The 17,645-nt window shown below is 40.1% G+C and overlaps 1 protein-coding gene across 4 annotated transcripts in view; it reads right to left on the reverse strand.

The window, feature by feature from the left end:
* Nucleotides 1-10,976, reverse strand: part of EP300 (E1A binding protein p300) — a 532,137-nt gene extending 521,161 nt beyond the window's left edge. For 3 of the 4 annotated variants that reach the window (XM_033935072.1, XM_033935073.1, XM_033935071.1), the window contains exon 1: nt 9,391-10,976. In XM_033935072.1, the coding sequence (XP_033790963.1) occupies nt 9,391-9,484 (94 nt within the window). In that variant the 5' untranslated portion in view covers nt 9,485-10,976. The remainder of the gene's footprint in view (nt 1-9,390) is intronic. The other variant, XM_033935074.1, reaches the window with a different exon arrangement.
* Between the last annotated feature and the right edge of the window lie 6,669 nt (nt 10,977-17,645).

Consider the following 17,645-nt stretch of genomic DNA (forward strand, 5'->3'; position numbering starts at 1 on the left):
GCTGGTTCAGTTGAATATTCCTCATGACGAAGCAGTAGGATCAAGTACCAGTGAGCAGATCATTGTATATATGGCAGAGCTCAACTTTATGCTTTCTATCTCTGCCTGCTGATAGGTAGATACAACCCACTCATTTGGATTCATCTGCTGTGACTAAAGGAATAAACATTATCAGATATGAATAATATTTCTTTCCAATATTTCTCAAAACACTTTTCACATACCAAACTGAAATAGGTAGCTCAACTCTCCAGAATGATGTTCAAATGACAATTTTAAAAGAAGCATCACAAAAGTTTAGATGACTCGTATGATGAAAAAACACAATAGGAACACAAAGATCATCCAGTATTTTCATACTTGCCATCATCAACTACGTTAACAGATAGATGCATACAGATCTAAGCCAGAGTAAAATCACTAAGGATGTACATTCATTAGCAATGAGACAGGAAATGTGTGACTGAAGAGAGGGATTCTGCTAGCATATACTTTCTGAAAGAAAGAAAACAAAAATGCTATAATATACAATTTATACTAAAGTTCAGAAACCTTCAACAGCCAAAAAGAACCTATACCCAGGAACCAGAATAAGTGCTAACTCTGCTTATCAAGATACAATCAGATACAGAGATTTTAAAATGTAGGAAGACAAAAAAATTGTTGACTTTTTTTAGAATAAGCACAGGCAATAAATGTTTCAATATAGTTGGGGTGTTATCTATAACTGTCTGACTTGTGTGGCTTCTCCAGTGGAAGGTGTATTGATGTTCTATGATGCATTATACTGTATGTATATATGTGTGTGTGTGTGTATATATACATATATATACATTATATACTTATATATATATATATACACACACACACACACACCAGTATTTTAGCCCACACCAGTATTTTAGCCCATTACATTCATTACAGTAACAGGTGCTAGAATAGCCCCACCTATACCCTGACCCCCCACCCATGCCCCGCCTCTACCATGCTGCCTACCACTGATCCCAGTCCCACCACCTCACCATTTCCTTAATCCTCTGTACCCTTTAGGCCCTCATTGATCCTCCATTGCATTTATCACCTGACAGAGCCTTTTGCTCCGTGTGGGTCTGGCCTCCTGGACCTGACATACTAACCCCAACTCCCTCAGTGCCCCAAAGCAGCAGTGGTCCTACCATTTCCATCTCTCCCTTTCACACCCTCTAACATCTCTCTCTGACCCTGATTCACACCTTTGCCATCTTTCCCTTTCCTATCCCCTCCGTCCTTCCCCAAGGCCATCTCTCTCTCTCCTGCCCCCTCCATCCTCCCTGAAGTCTATCTCTCCCTATATCCACTATAATAAAACCTTTAGCGCGCATGCACACTTGAAACTCTGTGCATCTGTGCTTTGTGCCTCTGCATGCGCAGTAGGAGCCTGCACGGAGTTTCAAATGTGCATGCACGCTAAGGGTTTTATTATCCCCATTGCAAGAAGGAGCCTTTTGGCGGTTTCCACATCGACCTTCCTCCGTGACGCTGTGAGCTCGGAGCCAGTGCAGATGACTGAAACCTGGCTGGAGGAGCTGCGAGAGCTCTGCAAAGGCAGGAGGTGCTGGATTCAGGGGAGGGAGTGGCAGATGGGAGAGATGTTGGACTCAAGTGAGGAAAGGAGAGAGACACAAGGGGGACAGGGAGAGATGGTAGGGGATATATACATATACATACATATATATATATATATATATACACACACACACACACACTATGGTATTATGGCATGAGAAGTTTACTACATAGGTTCTGAGCAGCTTATTTACAGGGTTTTATGTTGCTTTACAAAATATCTAGCAGTGAAAAGATTTTGTGCTACTGATACTAAAGTGATACAAGAATTTGAATAGCAAGCTGTAAGTTGTGCACACAAGAACATAAAAAAGATGCCATTATCCTGTTTCTAAAAGTGGCCAACCCAGGTAATAAGTACCTGGCAAGATTACAAGGAGTAAAACAAATTTTATGCTGCTTATCCTAGGAATAAAGCAGTGGAATTCCCTAAGTCCATCTTAATAACGGCTTATGGACTTTTGTTTTAGGAAATTATCCAAACCTTTGTTAAACCCTGCTATGCTAACTGCTTTCACCATATTCACCAGCAACAAATTCCAGAGTTTAATTATACGTTAAGAAACATTTTCTCCTGTTTTAAATCTACTACTTAGCTTCATCACATGCCCCCTAGTCCTACTGTTTTTGGAAAGCGTAAACATGCATCTCATATCCACACATTCCACTCCATTCAGCATTTTTCAGACCTCTACCATATCTCCCCTGAGCCATCTCTTCTCCAAGCTAAAGAGCCCTAGCTACTTTAGCCTTTCCTCAGAGAGAAGTCAGCCAATCCCTTTTAATATGTTCATTGCCGTTCTCTGTACAAACTCCAAAATAATTCCAGATGTTGACACTAAAGGGGCCAAGGTGTACTGATGGATTTACCTATAGGCTGCATTCATTAGTGTACCTTAGTAAAAGGACCCCTAATATGAATGTGTCTACTATTCAACCCCATATTGAAAAACTGTGTAGCACGTACCATACCATACAATTTTTTAAACCCCGCTATTTTCTACATGGATTCAATAAGGCTTACATTAAGATTTTTGATAGACATAGCAGTTATGGTGGAATTTGTGGATACAATTTATCAATGATCATAAGATTAGAGAGGATTCAGTGCTGCCTACAGTAAGATTTGTACCAATCATGTAAGTTACAGTGGAGTGTCTATAGTACAAATCATTAGTCACTAGATTGCAGAGAGAAGTGAGTTTTCAGCAATTTCCTGACATGAGAGTAGGAAGAAACTTCTTGTAGACATAGTGGGAGACGATTCCAAGTTTTGGGACTTTGAAATGCAAAAGTGGTCTCATATAATTTTTTTTTCTGTGAACTTTTAGAGGTGTTGGAAAGGTTAATTTGTGCTATTACATAGCTCTGGAAGTCTGAAATGAACTGTTGATTGTTCATTTCAACTGAGTCCCTTTGAGTTATCCCTATATATAGCTTATGAACCATGCATGCTATTTTAAACTGGATTTTCTTTTTATTGGTAGCCAGTATAGTTCTTTCTGAGCGCACTGCCAAGATGCTCATCCATACCCTCATCACCTCTTGCCTAGACTACTGCAATCTGTTTCTCACTGGCCTTCTGCCAAACCATTTCTCTCCCCTTCAATCTGTACACCTCCTATACCGTCAATGTCGCTATGCCCACATTATCTCTCTCCTCAAATCACTTCATTGACTCTCTATCTAATTCCGCATACAGTTAAAACTCCTCTTACTGACCTACAAGTGTACCCTCTTTGCAACTCTTCAGTATTTTTCCTCTCTCAATTCTCCTCACAATCCCCCCTACCCACCCGGGCACTCCGCTTATCAAATAAGTTTATGTTTATTAAGAATTTGATATACTGTTCCCGCATTTTACTGACCTAAGCGGTTTACAATGTAACAATTGATTAATGAAAGGAACTCCCATTGAAGATAGGAAAGATAAAGACAGAGACAAAAGTATCTCTTATCTGTACCCTTCTCCTCTAAAGCCAACTCGAGACTCTCCTTCTACCTTGCTGCACCATATGCCTGGAACAAACTGACTCGATACGTCAGGGTCAGTCTCTGATAGTATTCAAATCCAGACAAAGCCCACTTCTTTAAAGATGCTTTCAATTCCAAACTCCAACTCACCTTCTAAGCTTCAATATCTGTCTTATCATTCCCTCTGTAATTCCCCCACCTGAGCAGTGTATTGATGCACCTTCTTGTCCAGTTTGTCTGTATTAACTAGATTGCAAGCTCTTTCGAGCAGGACTCTCTTCTGTGTTTCTTGTACAGTGCTGGTAGAAGCAGACTGACAGAAAATCAGTCTGGCCACTGTTCTGGAGTAGCTGCAAACATTTTTATTCTTTCTCTGAGATACCAGAGTACAGTATACGGTGTTGCAGTAATCTAGGTGAGGGAGTAATACCACTTGTTTGATTGTTCTAAAGCTATTATAGATTAATATTGGTCTTATGATTTTTAATTGTCTTCGTCTGAAAACAAACTTTTTAACCAAGGAATCAATCTGGTTCTTGAAGGTAAGATTTGAGTCTAGAATAGAGCCTAAGACTTTAGATGTTTTTTCAATCTTAAGATTCTCTTCTGTGGCTAGTGTTAGGGTCCAATTCAAAAGGGGGTTCACAGTCTTTAGTTTGTTGAACTTAAGGAAGTTTTTTCTGTGTACATGTATTCAGATCCTCTATGATCTTTGCTAGTTGATGTAATGTGTCTTCAATTGAGTCCTTGGCTAAACAGAGAAAGGAAATATCATCTGCATAGGAAAAAGTATGAACACGAGAGGATGGCAGATAGTCCTTCCAAGGGCATTTACAGTAAAATTATTTCCTACCTGTTAATTTTCATTTCCTTAGTCACAGCAGACGAATCCAGACGCAGAGCTAATACCCTGAATGGCATGCACCGCACTTCTCCAATATCATTCTTGTCCAAGCTGAATACAATGAAACAAATAACTCCCTCCTCACCCCCCCAGGGGTAGAGAATCGAGGAAACCTGAAGGAACTACAAAGGCCTGCAGGACATTGGGACAGAGAGGGAGGGGAGCTGGGTGCAGTGTCTGGCAGTGCAGGGAGGGGGGCAGGGCATAGAGCCTGACAGTGCACCTGAATACATCAGAGTCAACCTTTTTTTCCTCCTGTTTGGGGGGGAGAGAAAGGTACCTTGTCTTATACTCAGATCGACTTATATATGGTAACTCATTTGTCTGGATTCATCAGCTGTGGTTGACAAGGAACACAAAATTCCAATAATTTAGCTGGCCATGGTATTCCTGCTACAAGCCTGAAGTTTTCAACTACAGTCAAGTCTTGACCCCAATACTTTAGGTTTAAGGTTCAAGGTAATAGCCAATAGTGTTCTTGGACAGATACCCCCTTCTACATAGAGATTGACAAAATCTGCCAACCAAAATAAAAAAAATCTGAAGGTGTGTGTTTTGTGGGTTTTTTTAGCATATTTGCTGGGCAAACATCTAGGAAACATAATTTTTTTTGCTACCCTCTTCACCAGACCAAAGACTTCATCCAGAATAACTATGGAGAATTCCATCCAGCATCTGTCTGTCGGTATCCCTTTGTATGTTTTAGAATTTGCATTGTCTGTCTCTATACTATCTTCTAAGGCGTTTGTAAATGATTCTTACTAGCCTGATTTTTTCTTGGAAGTAACTTGCTAAGCTGTTTTCGTCTGGCTGAAATGTGTGTTAGATTCTATGGCATATATCTTTGGTAGAAATTAAAGACTTAAAATATTTTAAATAAGCATTTAAAGGATTTTTTCTGATTGATTGTTATAGTATTGTTTTCTGGTTTCTGCTACCGCTAATTTGTACGGTTTTATTTCTCTCCTCCAACTGATATAATGTTCCCTAGTCTGGCTTTTCCTTAAGAGAATGGCATGTGGACAAATTTGTCTCCGTCCCCGTGGGACCTCAATATCTCTATACCATCCCCACGAGTTCTATCCCATTCCTGCAAATTCTGCCTTAACTGTACAAGCCTCAAACACATGATTTTACAAGTGTTTGAGACTTGTGCAGATGAGGACAGAGCTTGCAAGAATGCTGTGGGGACTTGTGCAGATGAGGACAGAGTTTTCAAAAATGGTGTGGGGACAGAGCTTACGACAGGCAGGAAGGGGATAAAAATCCTCCTGCGGGGACAGGGAATATCTTTTTCCTCCAGGGAATATCTTTTTCTTTCAGCCTTCCGAGCTTTGCTTTTAGTACAAGTAATGGTTCTGAGACATCACTTCAAGATGTCTCCCTGATAAGTCAAAGATTAAAACTTGGAAATAAAATGTACAAACTTATTCCAAAAACAGTATAATAAAACAAGTAAATTGTATTAAAGGTCTTTCATATTTCACTTGCATCATTTTAACTACAACACAACATTTTTGGCTTTGTTCAGTCACAGATTGTAATGTGTAGTGCAGTTCTAGGCAACCTTTATACAGAGGACCACATGGATGTCAGTATTAATTTTAGCGGGCCACCAACATTACATTATGTCAAAACCAGAAATGCACAGAACTCCATAGACCTTCTGTAATAAGTAAAAATGTAACTAGAAATGATGAAAACAAACCAAGTGGCTATTCTGAATACAGGTCTTCCTCCATATTCGCAGGTTCGGCATGTGTGACTTTGGTTATTTGTCCATGTTCCACCCTTCCAAACAAATGCAGTTCCCCTGTTCCCTGAACTGCTTTTAGTTCTTCCTCCTCACCTGCTCAATTGCAGTCATGCTGCATACTGTTTTTTAACATTAAAACTGCTGCACTGGCTCTCATTGTATACTGTATCCGAACTGCTGCTGACATTACTGTAGGGACTGGCTCTGCAAATATAGGGGAAGAAAGTTATTCATTAAATTATGGCATTCACAAGAGGGCTGCACACCTAATCCCCACAAATATGGAGGGAGACCTGTATTTACAAAATACAGTATTTGGACATCACCACCTTTCTGTATATACCGGTACTTCCTATTGTCTCACAGGCTGCATAAAATTATATGGAAGCCCACATTTTGCCCAGCCCTGGCTTAGTATCACACACATGAACATAGCCTATCAAGTGTGTCCCAACAGAAGAAAGGCTGAGGACCACTGCAAACTAATTATCTTGTGTGGTGGTGGAGCTGTGTTCTTTGGAGGTATTGATTTTGTTACCTTTCAATCCTTTTGAAAGCTATAGCTAAGATAACTACCACCAGAAACCTGGTTTTCAATTTGTTTACATGAACTTTCACATCTACAAAAGCACAATTCTGTATACATAAATAATAAAATTGAAAATTCTAAATAGTGACAACTTTTCCATTTTTTATATTTAACAGTAGTTGGGAGGAGTTTATGTGAATTGAACAAAATTAAAAAGCTTATAAAAAATAAGTGAATTTTGTTATTTATATTTACATATAGTGGGGTGGTTTTGTGAAAGATTTTTATTATTTTTGTGAGAAAATGTGCAAGAAGTGTCTATGGGATATTTTTTTAGGACCAGTGACTGAGACCAAGAAAGACCAGAGCGCAATTCTAAGGGTCCCCAATTTATTTTGGTGAGTTTCTTTGGTATTTATTCACCTACCCAATTTGCCTAAGAGTTACTAGATAGAATATTTTAATACACACAAAAACTCCAAAAAGGATACAAATTTTACAAAAACGAATGGTTTGCTAATTCTACTCATCCCAAAATAGCAAAGAATTTCAACATTGTTTTAATTTTGTATTCTTGCTAAGATTATCAAAAGTTTTATGGGCTCTGTCTACAACATATAGTTGTACAGATTCTGTAAGCATAGTCATTTAGCCTATAAAGATACTACACAAACATTCCCACACAAAAAAGTTTTTATTCCAATGCAGTGAGAATAAAAAAATTGTGTGAAAACCGTGTCATGCATCATTAGCCAAGATAAGAGGTAATTTTCAAAATGATTAGCCTGAGTAATCTATCCTGCTTTAAATTACCTTCTTCTACCTGGCTAAAAGTACATGTAAGTTTGCACAGCTAGCATATTTTTAGTTACATCAAAGAGAAGTGCTTCTGGAAGTGTGTTTGGGTTGAGGGAACTGGAGAGTGCTGCATGACACATGCATACTATTTTCAAAAGTAAACATATTACTTACTGTACTCCTTCCTGCACCAATACACAAAAATGTGCAAAGCACAACTGCTTTTAGCTTATATACATCATGTTATGTTAGTAAATGTTTAAAAAGAAGCCATCTAGTATTCTTGCTGAAAAGTAGTTACAAAATACCACATGCTTTGCAACTACTTGAGCTCTCTAAAAATTATTCCCAATAGTACAGGTTTTTCAAAAACAAAATCAGCCCAAGAAAAGCACACAGAAAAACTCATCCCTTTTCTGGAACACTGAAGTTCTTAGAAACTTCTACCAAAGCAGGTTTACCATTACAGTACCACTGTGGTGCTGCTGCAGTGTCGCATAAAAATCCTACTTTGTACAAAATAAGTGTCAGGTGAGGAAAGATAGACAAGTATAGGAAGAAAGTTAAAAGGATTAGTATCATTTGCTTTAAAAAAAAAAATCCATATACTTTAAAGATGATGCCCTTGGGCATTTTTTTTGCAGAGAAAGGGTGGGGGAGGGAGGATTTGCTATACCTCTTTTCTGTGGTTACAATCAAAGCAGTTTACATATTATATGCAAGTACTTATTTTGTAAATATATTCACTCCAAGTACTACTGACTGTTTAAAAGTCCCTCCACCAAACTATTGTGCTTAAGTCAAAAATAAAAAGCACAGTAACCAGCAGCCAGTAAGTACATGATGTACAGAGAAGGACCACTCCAGGTTTAACAGAACATATCACCAGTTCAACAGTCTGAAGTACAACTGGATTTTAAAAGAAGACTGTTTTCCATATAACTCAAAGTGTTTGAAGATGAGGTAATGCCTTCCAACAAGAAGCATTAAGCTAAACGTTCCTATAACTGTGAACAAAGGCCATAAATCATAAGAACAGAAGCTAATATACACATTACATATTAAGTCCACAGACTAGATATTTTTAAGAAGGTAAACAGTGATGGGGTAGACTAGTATTTGCATCTTACAATGACTGGATGTAGTAGCCTTAAACAGTAGACTACACCAGCTTGCTTGCTTTCATTGCAAAACATTAAGAACTAGAATCTGAATATTCCATTTTCTACCTAGATATTTTAAGATATTTCACCTATTAATAATATCATCTGCCTCCAACAGCGACTGTTCATGCAGCAGAAGTGAAAGAAGATGCAGGTTTACAAAATCGTTTTACTAAAACCGTATCAGGTTATTTAAATTTTAAAAAAAAGAAAACTGGACTATCTACATCGAGGAAGACATTTTTACTGGTAACATCCAAAGATGATGCAAAGAAGTCACTTAAGCCACCAAGGAGACACAAACAGTCAAGAAATTGCAGGCCTAAAGAATAATTACAATAAGTAGCTTCAGTAATAACATTTTATCGAATTGTAATTCAACTGTTTAAAACGCATACAATGAAGACCATCGAGACAACTACACAAGTGTGTACATATGCATGCCCATACATACATACATACATAGATCAGATTTTTTTTAAAGGAAATTGCTGCTGCTTAGGACATAAGTCTCTTTACAAATAAGTAAAAACAAAAAAGGTACAGTATATCATATCCCCACAACACACCAGAAAATGGCACACAAAAGGGTCTGATGAGTGAAATGGCTGGAAAAAGAGCGGAGAAGGAGTAAGAAATACAGTACTAACGAAAGACTAACCTGTGCCATCGCTTGCGGAGGCAGACAGCGCCGGGGAAGACAACTTGGGCCGCTTGGCTGAAGGCGGACCTTGCTCCACCACATTCTCGGCCATTTTAATTTTGGGGGAAAAAAAACCTTTAAGGCAATAAGAAAATACCCCGATCCAAGTCCAATTTTTTTTTTTTTATAAGTCCAAAAGTGGAACAAAAAAAACCCAAGAAATATAATAAATATAAGCCACCCCTTTCTTCTTGCAGTCTCTTTGTGGATCTCCAAAGGCTGAGGGGCCTTGAAAAGCAGGACCTGCTGCGGCTCCAAGAATCAACGCCAATTATTACTGATTAATAAACCAATGCTTTGTGGATTAACCTTTTCCGCTTTTCTGAGGCCTTGCAAACAGTGGAGCAGCTGCCTATTTTCCTCATCCTGAGCCCGCTCCAAGACGAGATCCTCAGCTCCTGGGCCTCCAGCAGCAGCAGCAGCACTTTCTTCCTCATCCTCCTCCTCTTCCTCCTCCAGAGGGAGGGGGAAATAATACCACCACACCAGCGAGCGAGGAGAGGGGAATACACCCAACTCGAAGGAAAAAAAATTGCACCACTCCCCCACCAAAAAAAAAAAATAAATCCTTGAGAGTTTCGCCCCCCTCCTTGAATATCGATGCACCTTCCAGAAGGTTTTGATAATGGACCACAGAGAAAAAAAGATGGAGAAATCAAGTAGGCTCAAACAAATCCAAACAAGGAGGCAGGTCTACAGCATCTACCCTCAAGTGAGGAAATAGCGTACCAAAGAGATGAATTAATCCTCGAAACCAAAAGTAGGATCGGTCTCTCTTCCTTGCAATCTGTTTTGTTTTAGAATTTTGCCTCTCTTAATACTCTTAGCCCGACAAGCAGAGGCAATGACGAGGAGGCAGATCTCACCTTCATCCTTTTTTTTCTCTCTTTCTCTCCCCAGCTGCTCCTTCGCCCTAGAAAGGGCTGCTTTTACTCCTTTCACATCTTGTCTCCCACGTCTTGGTGGAGGGGGGCAGAGGAGCTGGGTGGGTGGGTGCGAGAGAGGAAAAGAAAATGGGGAAGTTTCAGCGGCTGGGGCGTGTTGGGGGGGAGAGGGAAGAGAGCAGTGCTGAGAATGCAGAGAGTTGAAGAGTCAGGACAATCAGGAAATGGGGCGCTCTCCGGTATCGAGGAGAGAAAATGATTCCCGTGGACTCGGCAGCGCAAAAAAAAAAAAAAAAATGGGGTAAAAGCGCCTAGGCCGGGAGGGAGTGCGCTTGAAACAGTCCCCCGCGCTCGTTCCCCCCTCTCGCCGCTTGCCTAAGGGGCTTTCGTTCGCTTCTCCCCTCGCCCGGTGGCGGCGGTGTTGCTCCGAAGGAGGGCTTTACCAACCCCCCTTTCCACTCTCCGCGGAAATATCTTGGCGGGGGAGGCGGGTTCCGGCGCAGCGGGGAGCGGGTCCTGTGTGGGGGCAACTGTGCGTGTTTCCTAGGGCTGGTGGCGGTGAAGGCGAAAATCTCCGCGTCCCGTTTCCCCCCCAGAAGCACAGACACATACACACAAACAAAATGGCGGCTGTTGTTTCTTCACTCCCCTTCAGGGAAGCTTCAGCGGCAGTAGCCGGAAGTGAAGTCAGAGAAGAGCGAGAGGTGGGATCAACAAGGTTTCTGCACCCTCCATTGGCCCTGCTGTGTAGAAGGCGTAGGGAGCATCCCTCCTCTGGCCCCGCCTCCCTGCACTCATTGAGTCACGTGACACCAAGAGGCGCATGTGGCTGGATGATTCCTCCGCAGCTTTCTCTGTGCTCCTCCTCCAGCGTAAGCGTCACTTGCTCTGCGGCTAGCCTCTTAAAGGGATGTGTGGCGAACTCAATTTAGGTCGGCTAGAAAATGTTGGTCAGGAAGGCCTGGTTTATTAGGAATGGGTTCTTCGGATTCTTGAGACGTGGTGATGTTTCATTATTCTGCTGGCCTAAGTGGCTTGTGTTGCTTTGGCTGTCAATGGACTGGATGATCGAATGAGGGGTTTCACCTATTGTGTATTTGGGGAAATGCTATATACTTGCGACATCCCTGCAAGTGTATTGTGTATCACTAATTTAATAAGTATGTATGTATATTACTGTACTGAATATTCCACACTTTGCTGAAATTAAGGACAGGGGGTAGTTTGGGTACTTAATAGCAATACCCAAGTGCTGTGGCTCTGCTTGCTGTCCTCAGGGAAGGGGGTGATGGAAAGCCACATGGTAAACTAGCAGCTTCCATTTAAATAGAACTATTATAGTATAGCAATGTGGTGCTATATAGATACCTGAGCACAACACTGCACAACAATAGGTTATTTCTTCTTTTTTTTTTTCTTTTATTTATAAGTTTTAACTTAAATATCAAGCATTTAACTTGAACAGAAAGAAATTAAACCTAGGACATTCTCCAACACTACAATAGAAATAGCTGTTTAACAATCAAAAAAATAAGACATTCACTTACACTGGCTTAATTTTATTCAAGTCCTCAAATTAGATCCAATATTTAAACAATTGGTGAGAAAAGAAGAAAATACAATAGAGTCAAAGCTTGGAAACGGAGAGCAAAATATATAACAATCTAATGAGCTTAAGATTTTTCTTTATCCAATCAGGAAAGTGACAAGAAGGTAGTTAATTGAAACAGTTCAAAAAAGACATACTTATTAAATTAGTGATACACAATACACTTGCAGGGATGTTGCAAGTAAAAAGTAGACCCCAAAGTTAAAACTCCTGGCTTAAGTAGAATAAATTCATGCCCACGCTTCTGCATCTCGCATAATATATCAGGAAACATCTGTATTTTATATCCAATAAATTATTTCTGCTTATTCTTAAAGAATAGGTTCAACATCCATGCCTTATTTGGTTGAAGGGCTACAGCTATTAATGTTGCTGGGGTCGCCGTTTCTTTATCTGATGTCTCAAGAAGAGCTGAGACATCCATTACTTCTTGATTACTAGACCTTTGCTGTTGACCTTGATTACTAGAAGGTAAGTAATAAACCTGAGAGAATGGAGGTAAAAGTTTAACTGAGATCCCCAATATTCCTTGAAATTATCTTTTCATCATTTCCCTTGGGGTAACATGACCATTTATTTTTTTTCATCAAAACGGGACATCTATTAATTGTCAGTTCCGCCCTCTTGTTAGTAAAAACTAACAAGCTCCCACAGCATGCTGCTCAGCTGATCAAGCCTGCAGCCATCTTGGATCCTTTCCTCAGGCTATTTCAATGTATTCTCACCTAAATTGGGAAGCTGTGTTCTTTGCCTGATGAAAGGGTAGCAACGCGTTTAAAAAGAAAGAAACATAATATCTTATATCACAGCAGTGGATACAGTTCTTAAATGGGAGGGAGGCTTCTGAAACCCTGGGTATCTAGAGCAATATTTTTATTTTATTGACATCCTTTCTGCTTGTCAAACAGTGCTGTTTTGATATCCCACTACCATCTGAAACTGAAGATAATGCATTTTAAAGTGCCTACCTTGTTTAGGATACCCTTAATAAAAAAAAAGTTTGAAGGCAGGCTGGTGGTGCAGATTGGTCAACAATGTCACAGCCTTGCGTGGAAAGATATTTGATTTGGCAGCTCTCCTTCAGTAGTAGCCCTGACTTCACAGTGGTCTTCACTCGTTTTTATTAGTAAAGACCACTGTTTTAGAAGGACACAGCAAGCCTAGGAAGCTAAGTTTAACTCCAAGCTTGACAATCTTTTTGACATTATTCATGCCGGTGCTGTCAACCTGATAACAATTGCTAAAGTCAAGGAGTTCTTGCTGGCTTAACATGAAAAGGGAAGAAGAGAATCAATAGCCAGTATCAATATAACATTGGTACAAAAGAGAACTACAGTCAAATCTTGGTTTGCAAGCATAATTTTGTTTCAGAAGCATGCTCGTAATCCAAAGCACTTGTATATCAAAGCGAATTTCCCCATAGGAAATAATGGAAACTTAGACGATTCGTTCCACAACCCAAAAATTTTAATACAAAATACTATGCATACTTGTATTGCAAGACTTCGCTCATTTAGAACAGTCACTACACTCCCGCAGCATCAGAGAGAAGAACTATCGGCTCAGTTGTGATGATATGACATGTGTATACTGTATGTACTCGTATCGCAAGACTTCGCTCGTTTAGAACAGTCACTACACTCCGGCAGCATCAGAGAGAGAAGAACCATCGGCTCAGTTGTGATATGTGCCCTGATAGTCCAACTTGACCTCAGCAGTGCTTTCGACCTAGTCAACCACACCATTCTACTAGACTGCCTTGCCTATATTGGCATCTCCGGCCAAGTTCTCAACTGGTTTCATGGATTCCTACGAAACAGATCATACAGGGTGTTTAAGAACAACTCTCTTTCATATAGTTGGGACAACTCCTGCGGAGTTCCATAGGGCTCCCCCCTGTCCCCCACCTTATTTAATGTCTACCTTACCTCCCTAGGAAACCTCCTGCAAAGCCTCAAACTCAAATTCTTTATCTACGTGGATGACATCACAATTGTCATCCCACTAACCAATTTCACACCAGAGTTCCTTACCTCACTCTCAAATATACTCACTCAGATAGAACGCTGGATGCTATCCTACAAACTAAAACTAAATCCCGACAAAACAAAATTCCTACTAGCCACCCCCAATGACAAAATCAAAGACACCACAATTCAAGTGAAAGGATCTACTTTCCCACTCGAACAAACCTTAAAAATACTGGGAGTCAAACTAGATAAACATTTATCCCTGGAGAAACATACAGACATCACAGTCAGGAAATGCATCTCGGTGCTATGGAAACTCCGCACCATTAAAAAATACTTTGACGAGACCTCATTCCGCCTGCTAGTACAATCCTCCATCCTTAGCATACTAGATTACTGCAATATTATTTACTTGAGCTCCACAAAGAAAACCATTAGAAGACTTAAAATGATCCAGAACACTGCGGTCCGCCTCATATTCGGCCTGAAAAAATGGGAACATGTCACCCTTTTCTACCACAAACTTCACTGGCTACCCTTTGAATCCAGAGTCCTATTCAAATTCGCCTGCTTCTGTTATAAAACAGTATTTGGCCTATCCCCAAGCTACTTAAACCCTCACTTCTACCTGAATCGCATAAACAAGCACTCCCGCAGAATTCAGCTCTTCGCCTTCCCCTCCTTAAAACTATGTCACTCCAAAAGATTCCTTGATAAAACTTTCGCCTTCTAGGCTGCCAAACTGAACCCATGGCTCGCCCAAATTGTCCTTGAGGCCCCCACCTACCTCGGGTTTAGAAAATCTCTCAAAACTCACCTATTCCATGGACAAGACACCTAACACCCCTCTCCAATGAATAACAATCACCTTCTGCCCCCTTACACCTCCCTTTTCCCAACCTACCCACCTCCACCTCCCCCCCTTGACCTCTCCCCCTCTCTCTTCTAACTTCAACTACGTCCTTGCTCCTAATATTGTTCAATTGTTTCTTGAACCACTTGTAATTTATTGTTTGCTTCTAATAGTGTTCAATCGTTTTTAAACCACTTGTAATTTTTTTTGTTAATCAAATGTAAACCGCCTAGAACTCCTTGGGTATGGCGGTATACAAAAATAAAGTTATTATTATTATTATTATTATTACTTGTATTGCAAGACATTGCTTGTATATCAAGTTAAAATTTCATCAAATGTTTTGCTTGTCTTGCAAACCAAGTTACTTGCAATCCAAGGTTTTACTGTAGTTCTTGCAAGACGTCTTCGAATGGAAGATTTTCAAAGAAGATAAACTGAAACAGCAGCATTGCTATCATCAAGTAGTACAGTGGTCTCAAACTCAAACCCTTTGCAGGGCCACATTTTGAATTTGTAGGTACAGGGAGGGCCGCAGAAAAAATAGTTAATGTCTTATTAAAGAAATAACAATTTTGCATGAGGTAAAACTCTTTATTACATTACATTAGGGATTTCTATTCTGCCATTACCTTGCAGTTCAAGGCAGATTACAAAAGAATTATCCTAGATGTATTATAGCAAGAACTTACAAAAAAAAAAAAAAAAATGGTCATTTACAAAAAGAGTAAGAAATGGGTAAGGTTATTTGTTTGGGGTAGTTGGCTTTAGTGAGAAGTGGAGTTTGAAACTTGTGGTATTTATTTTTTCAGAGTTTTCTTGAAGAGTATGGTCTTTATTTCTTTTCTAAAAGTCTTGTAGTCGAGGGATGCCATCAGTAGATTGGCGATTTAGTTGTCTAGTTTGGCTGCTTGAGTGGCCAGGAGGCCATCATATAGTTTTTTCCGTTTGACCTCCTTAATTGGGGGGTATGAGAATGGGGTGTGTTTTCCTATGTCTGGTTGCGGTGTTGTGGATGAGGCGGTTATTCAGGTAGTTTGGACTGTCTTTGTATAAAGTCTTAAATAGTAGGCAGTAGAATTTAAATTGTATTCTTGCTGGGATCGGAAGCCAGTGCGATTGGAGATATGCTTCTGTAGTGTGATCATGTTTCTTTAATGAGTAGATGAGTCTTAGTGCTGTGTTTTGGATAGTTTGTAGTTGTTTTGTTATGGTTGTAGGGCATGGGAGGTAGAGGATATTACAGTAGTCAAGTAGGCCTAGTAATAAGGACTGAACTATGAGCTGGAATTGAGTTTTCTCGAAGAATTTCCAAACCTGTCTTAAGTTTCTCATGACTAAGAATGACTTTTGTATTGTTTTATTGATTTGCGGTTGCATGGTGCAGCATCTGTCGATAGTTATTCCTAGCAGTTTTAGGGTGGTTTGTATGGGGTAGTTGATTGCGTTGATTTCAATGTTGGTTATGGTTGATATTTTGTTGTTTTCTAGGAGGATGAATTTAATTTTATCTGGGTTCAATTTCAGTTTGTGATCTTTCATCCAAGTTGCTATTGATTTATAGTTTATAAATCTTTCCTTTTGGCTAAGTCTTAATAATAATATTGTCATTTATAGCTAAAGAGACATATGATCAAGAAACTGTTTTATTTTACTTTTGTGATTACGATAAACATACCGAGGGCCTCAAAATAGTACCTGGGGGCCCGCATGTGGCCCCCGAGCCGCGAGTTTGAGACCACTGAAGTAGTAGCTCCAGTGATTCAGGCAGTACAGTGGCCTCATGACAAAAGACAAGTCACACCTCCAGTTCTTATTGCAAATTATTGAGCAGCACCAGTAGGTTTATCAAGATAACAAAGAAACTGACATTGGCAGAACTACACTAATTGTGTTGCTTTTCTACAGCATTGCTGTATAAGACTTGTATGTAAGAACATAAGAACTGCCATCTCCGGATCAGACCCATGGTCCATCGAGTCCGGCGATCCGCACACGTGGAGGCCCAGTCAGGTGTACACCTGATATAGTTTTAGTCACCCATATCCCTCTATGCCTCTTGTAAGGAGATGTGCATCTAATTTGCCTTTGAATCCTAGCACAGTGGATTCCGTAATAACCTCCTCTGGGAGAGCATTCCAGGTGTCTACCACTCGCTGCGTAAAGCAGAACTTCCTGACATTTGTCCTGGACTTGTCCCACCTTAGCTTCAAACCATGTCCTCTTGTCCGTGTCACGTTGGACAATGTAAATAATTTATTTTCCTGCTCTATTTTGTCGATGCCTTTCAGTATTTTTAAAGTCTCGATCATGTCCCCTTGCAGTCTCCTCTTCTCAAGGGAGAACAGTCCCAGTTTCTTGAGTCGTTCCTCATATTCCAAGTTCTCCATACCTTTTATTAGCTTCATTGCTCGTCTCTGCACCTTCTCCAGCAGTTTTATATCCTTCTTTAGGTTGGGAGATCAATGTTGGACACAGTATTCCAAGTGTGGTCTGACCATTGCTCTATAAAGCGGCATTATGACTTTCTTCGATCTACTCGTGATTCCTTTCTTTATCATGCCTTTCTGTTTGCTTTCTTTGTCGCTGCCGCACATTGTGCCAATGGCTTCAGGGTTCTACTAATCAGTACACCCAGGTCCTTTTCTTGTTCGCTCTTACCCAGAATTGCGCCTAACATTTTATACTCGTGTTCCTTATTCTTACTGCCTAAATGCATTACTTTGCATTTCTCCACATTGAACTTCATCTGCCATTGCTCTGCCCATTTCTCTAACTGATACAAGTCGCTCTGGAATTCCTCGCTATCCTCCTGCGATCTGATTGCCCGGCATAGCTTTGTGTCGTCTGCAAACTTAATGATCTCACTGGATATTTAGTCTTCCAGGTCATTGATA

Source organism: Geotrypetes seraphini, chromosome 2 (genome assembly GCF_902459505.1).
Source record: "Geotrypetes seraphini chromosome 2, aGeoSer1.1, whole genome shotgun sequence".
In the NCBI taxonomy this organism is placed as follows: domain Eukaryota; kingdom Metazoa; phylum Chordata; class Amphibia; order Gymnophiona; family Dermophiidae; genus Geotrypetes; species Geotrypetes seraphini.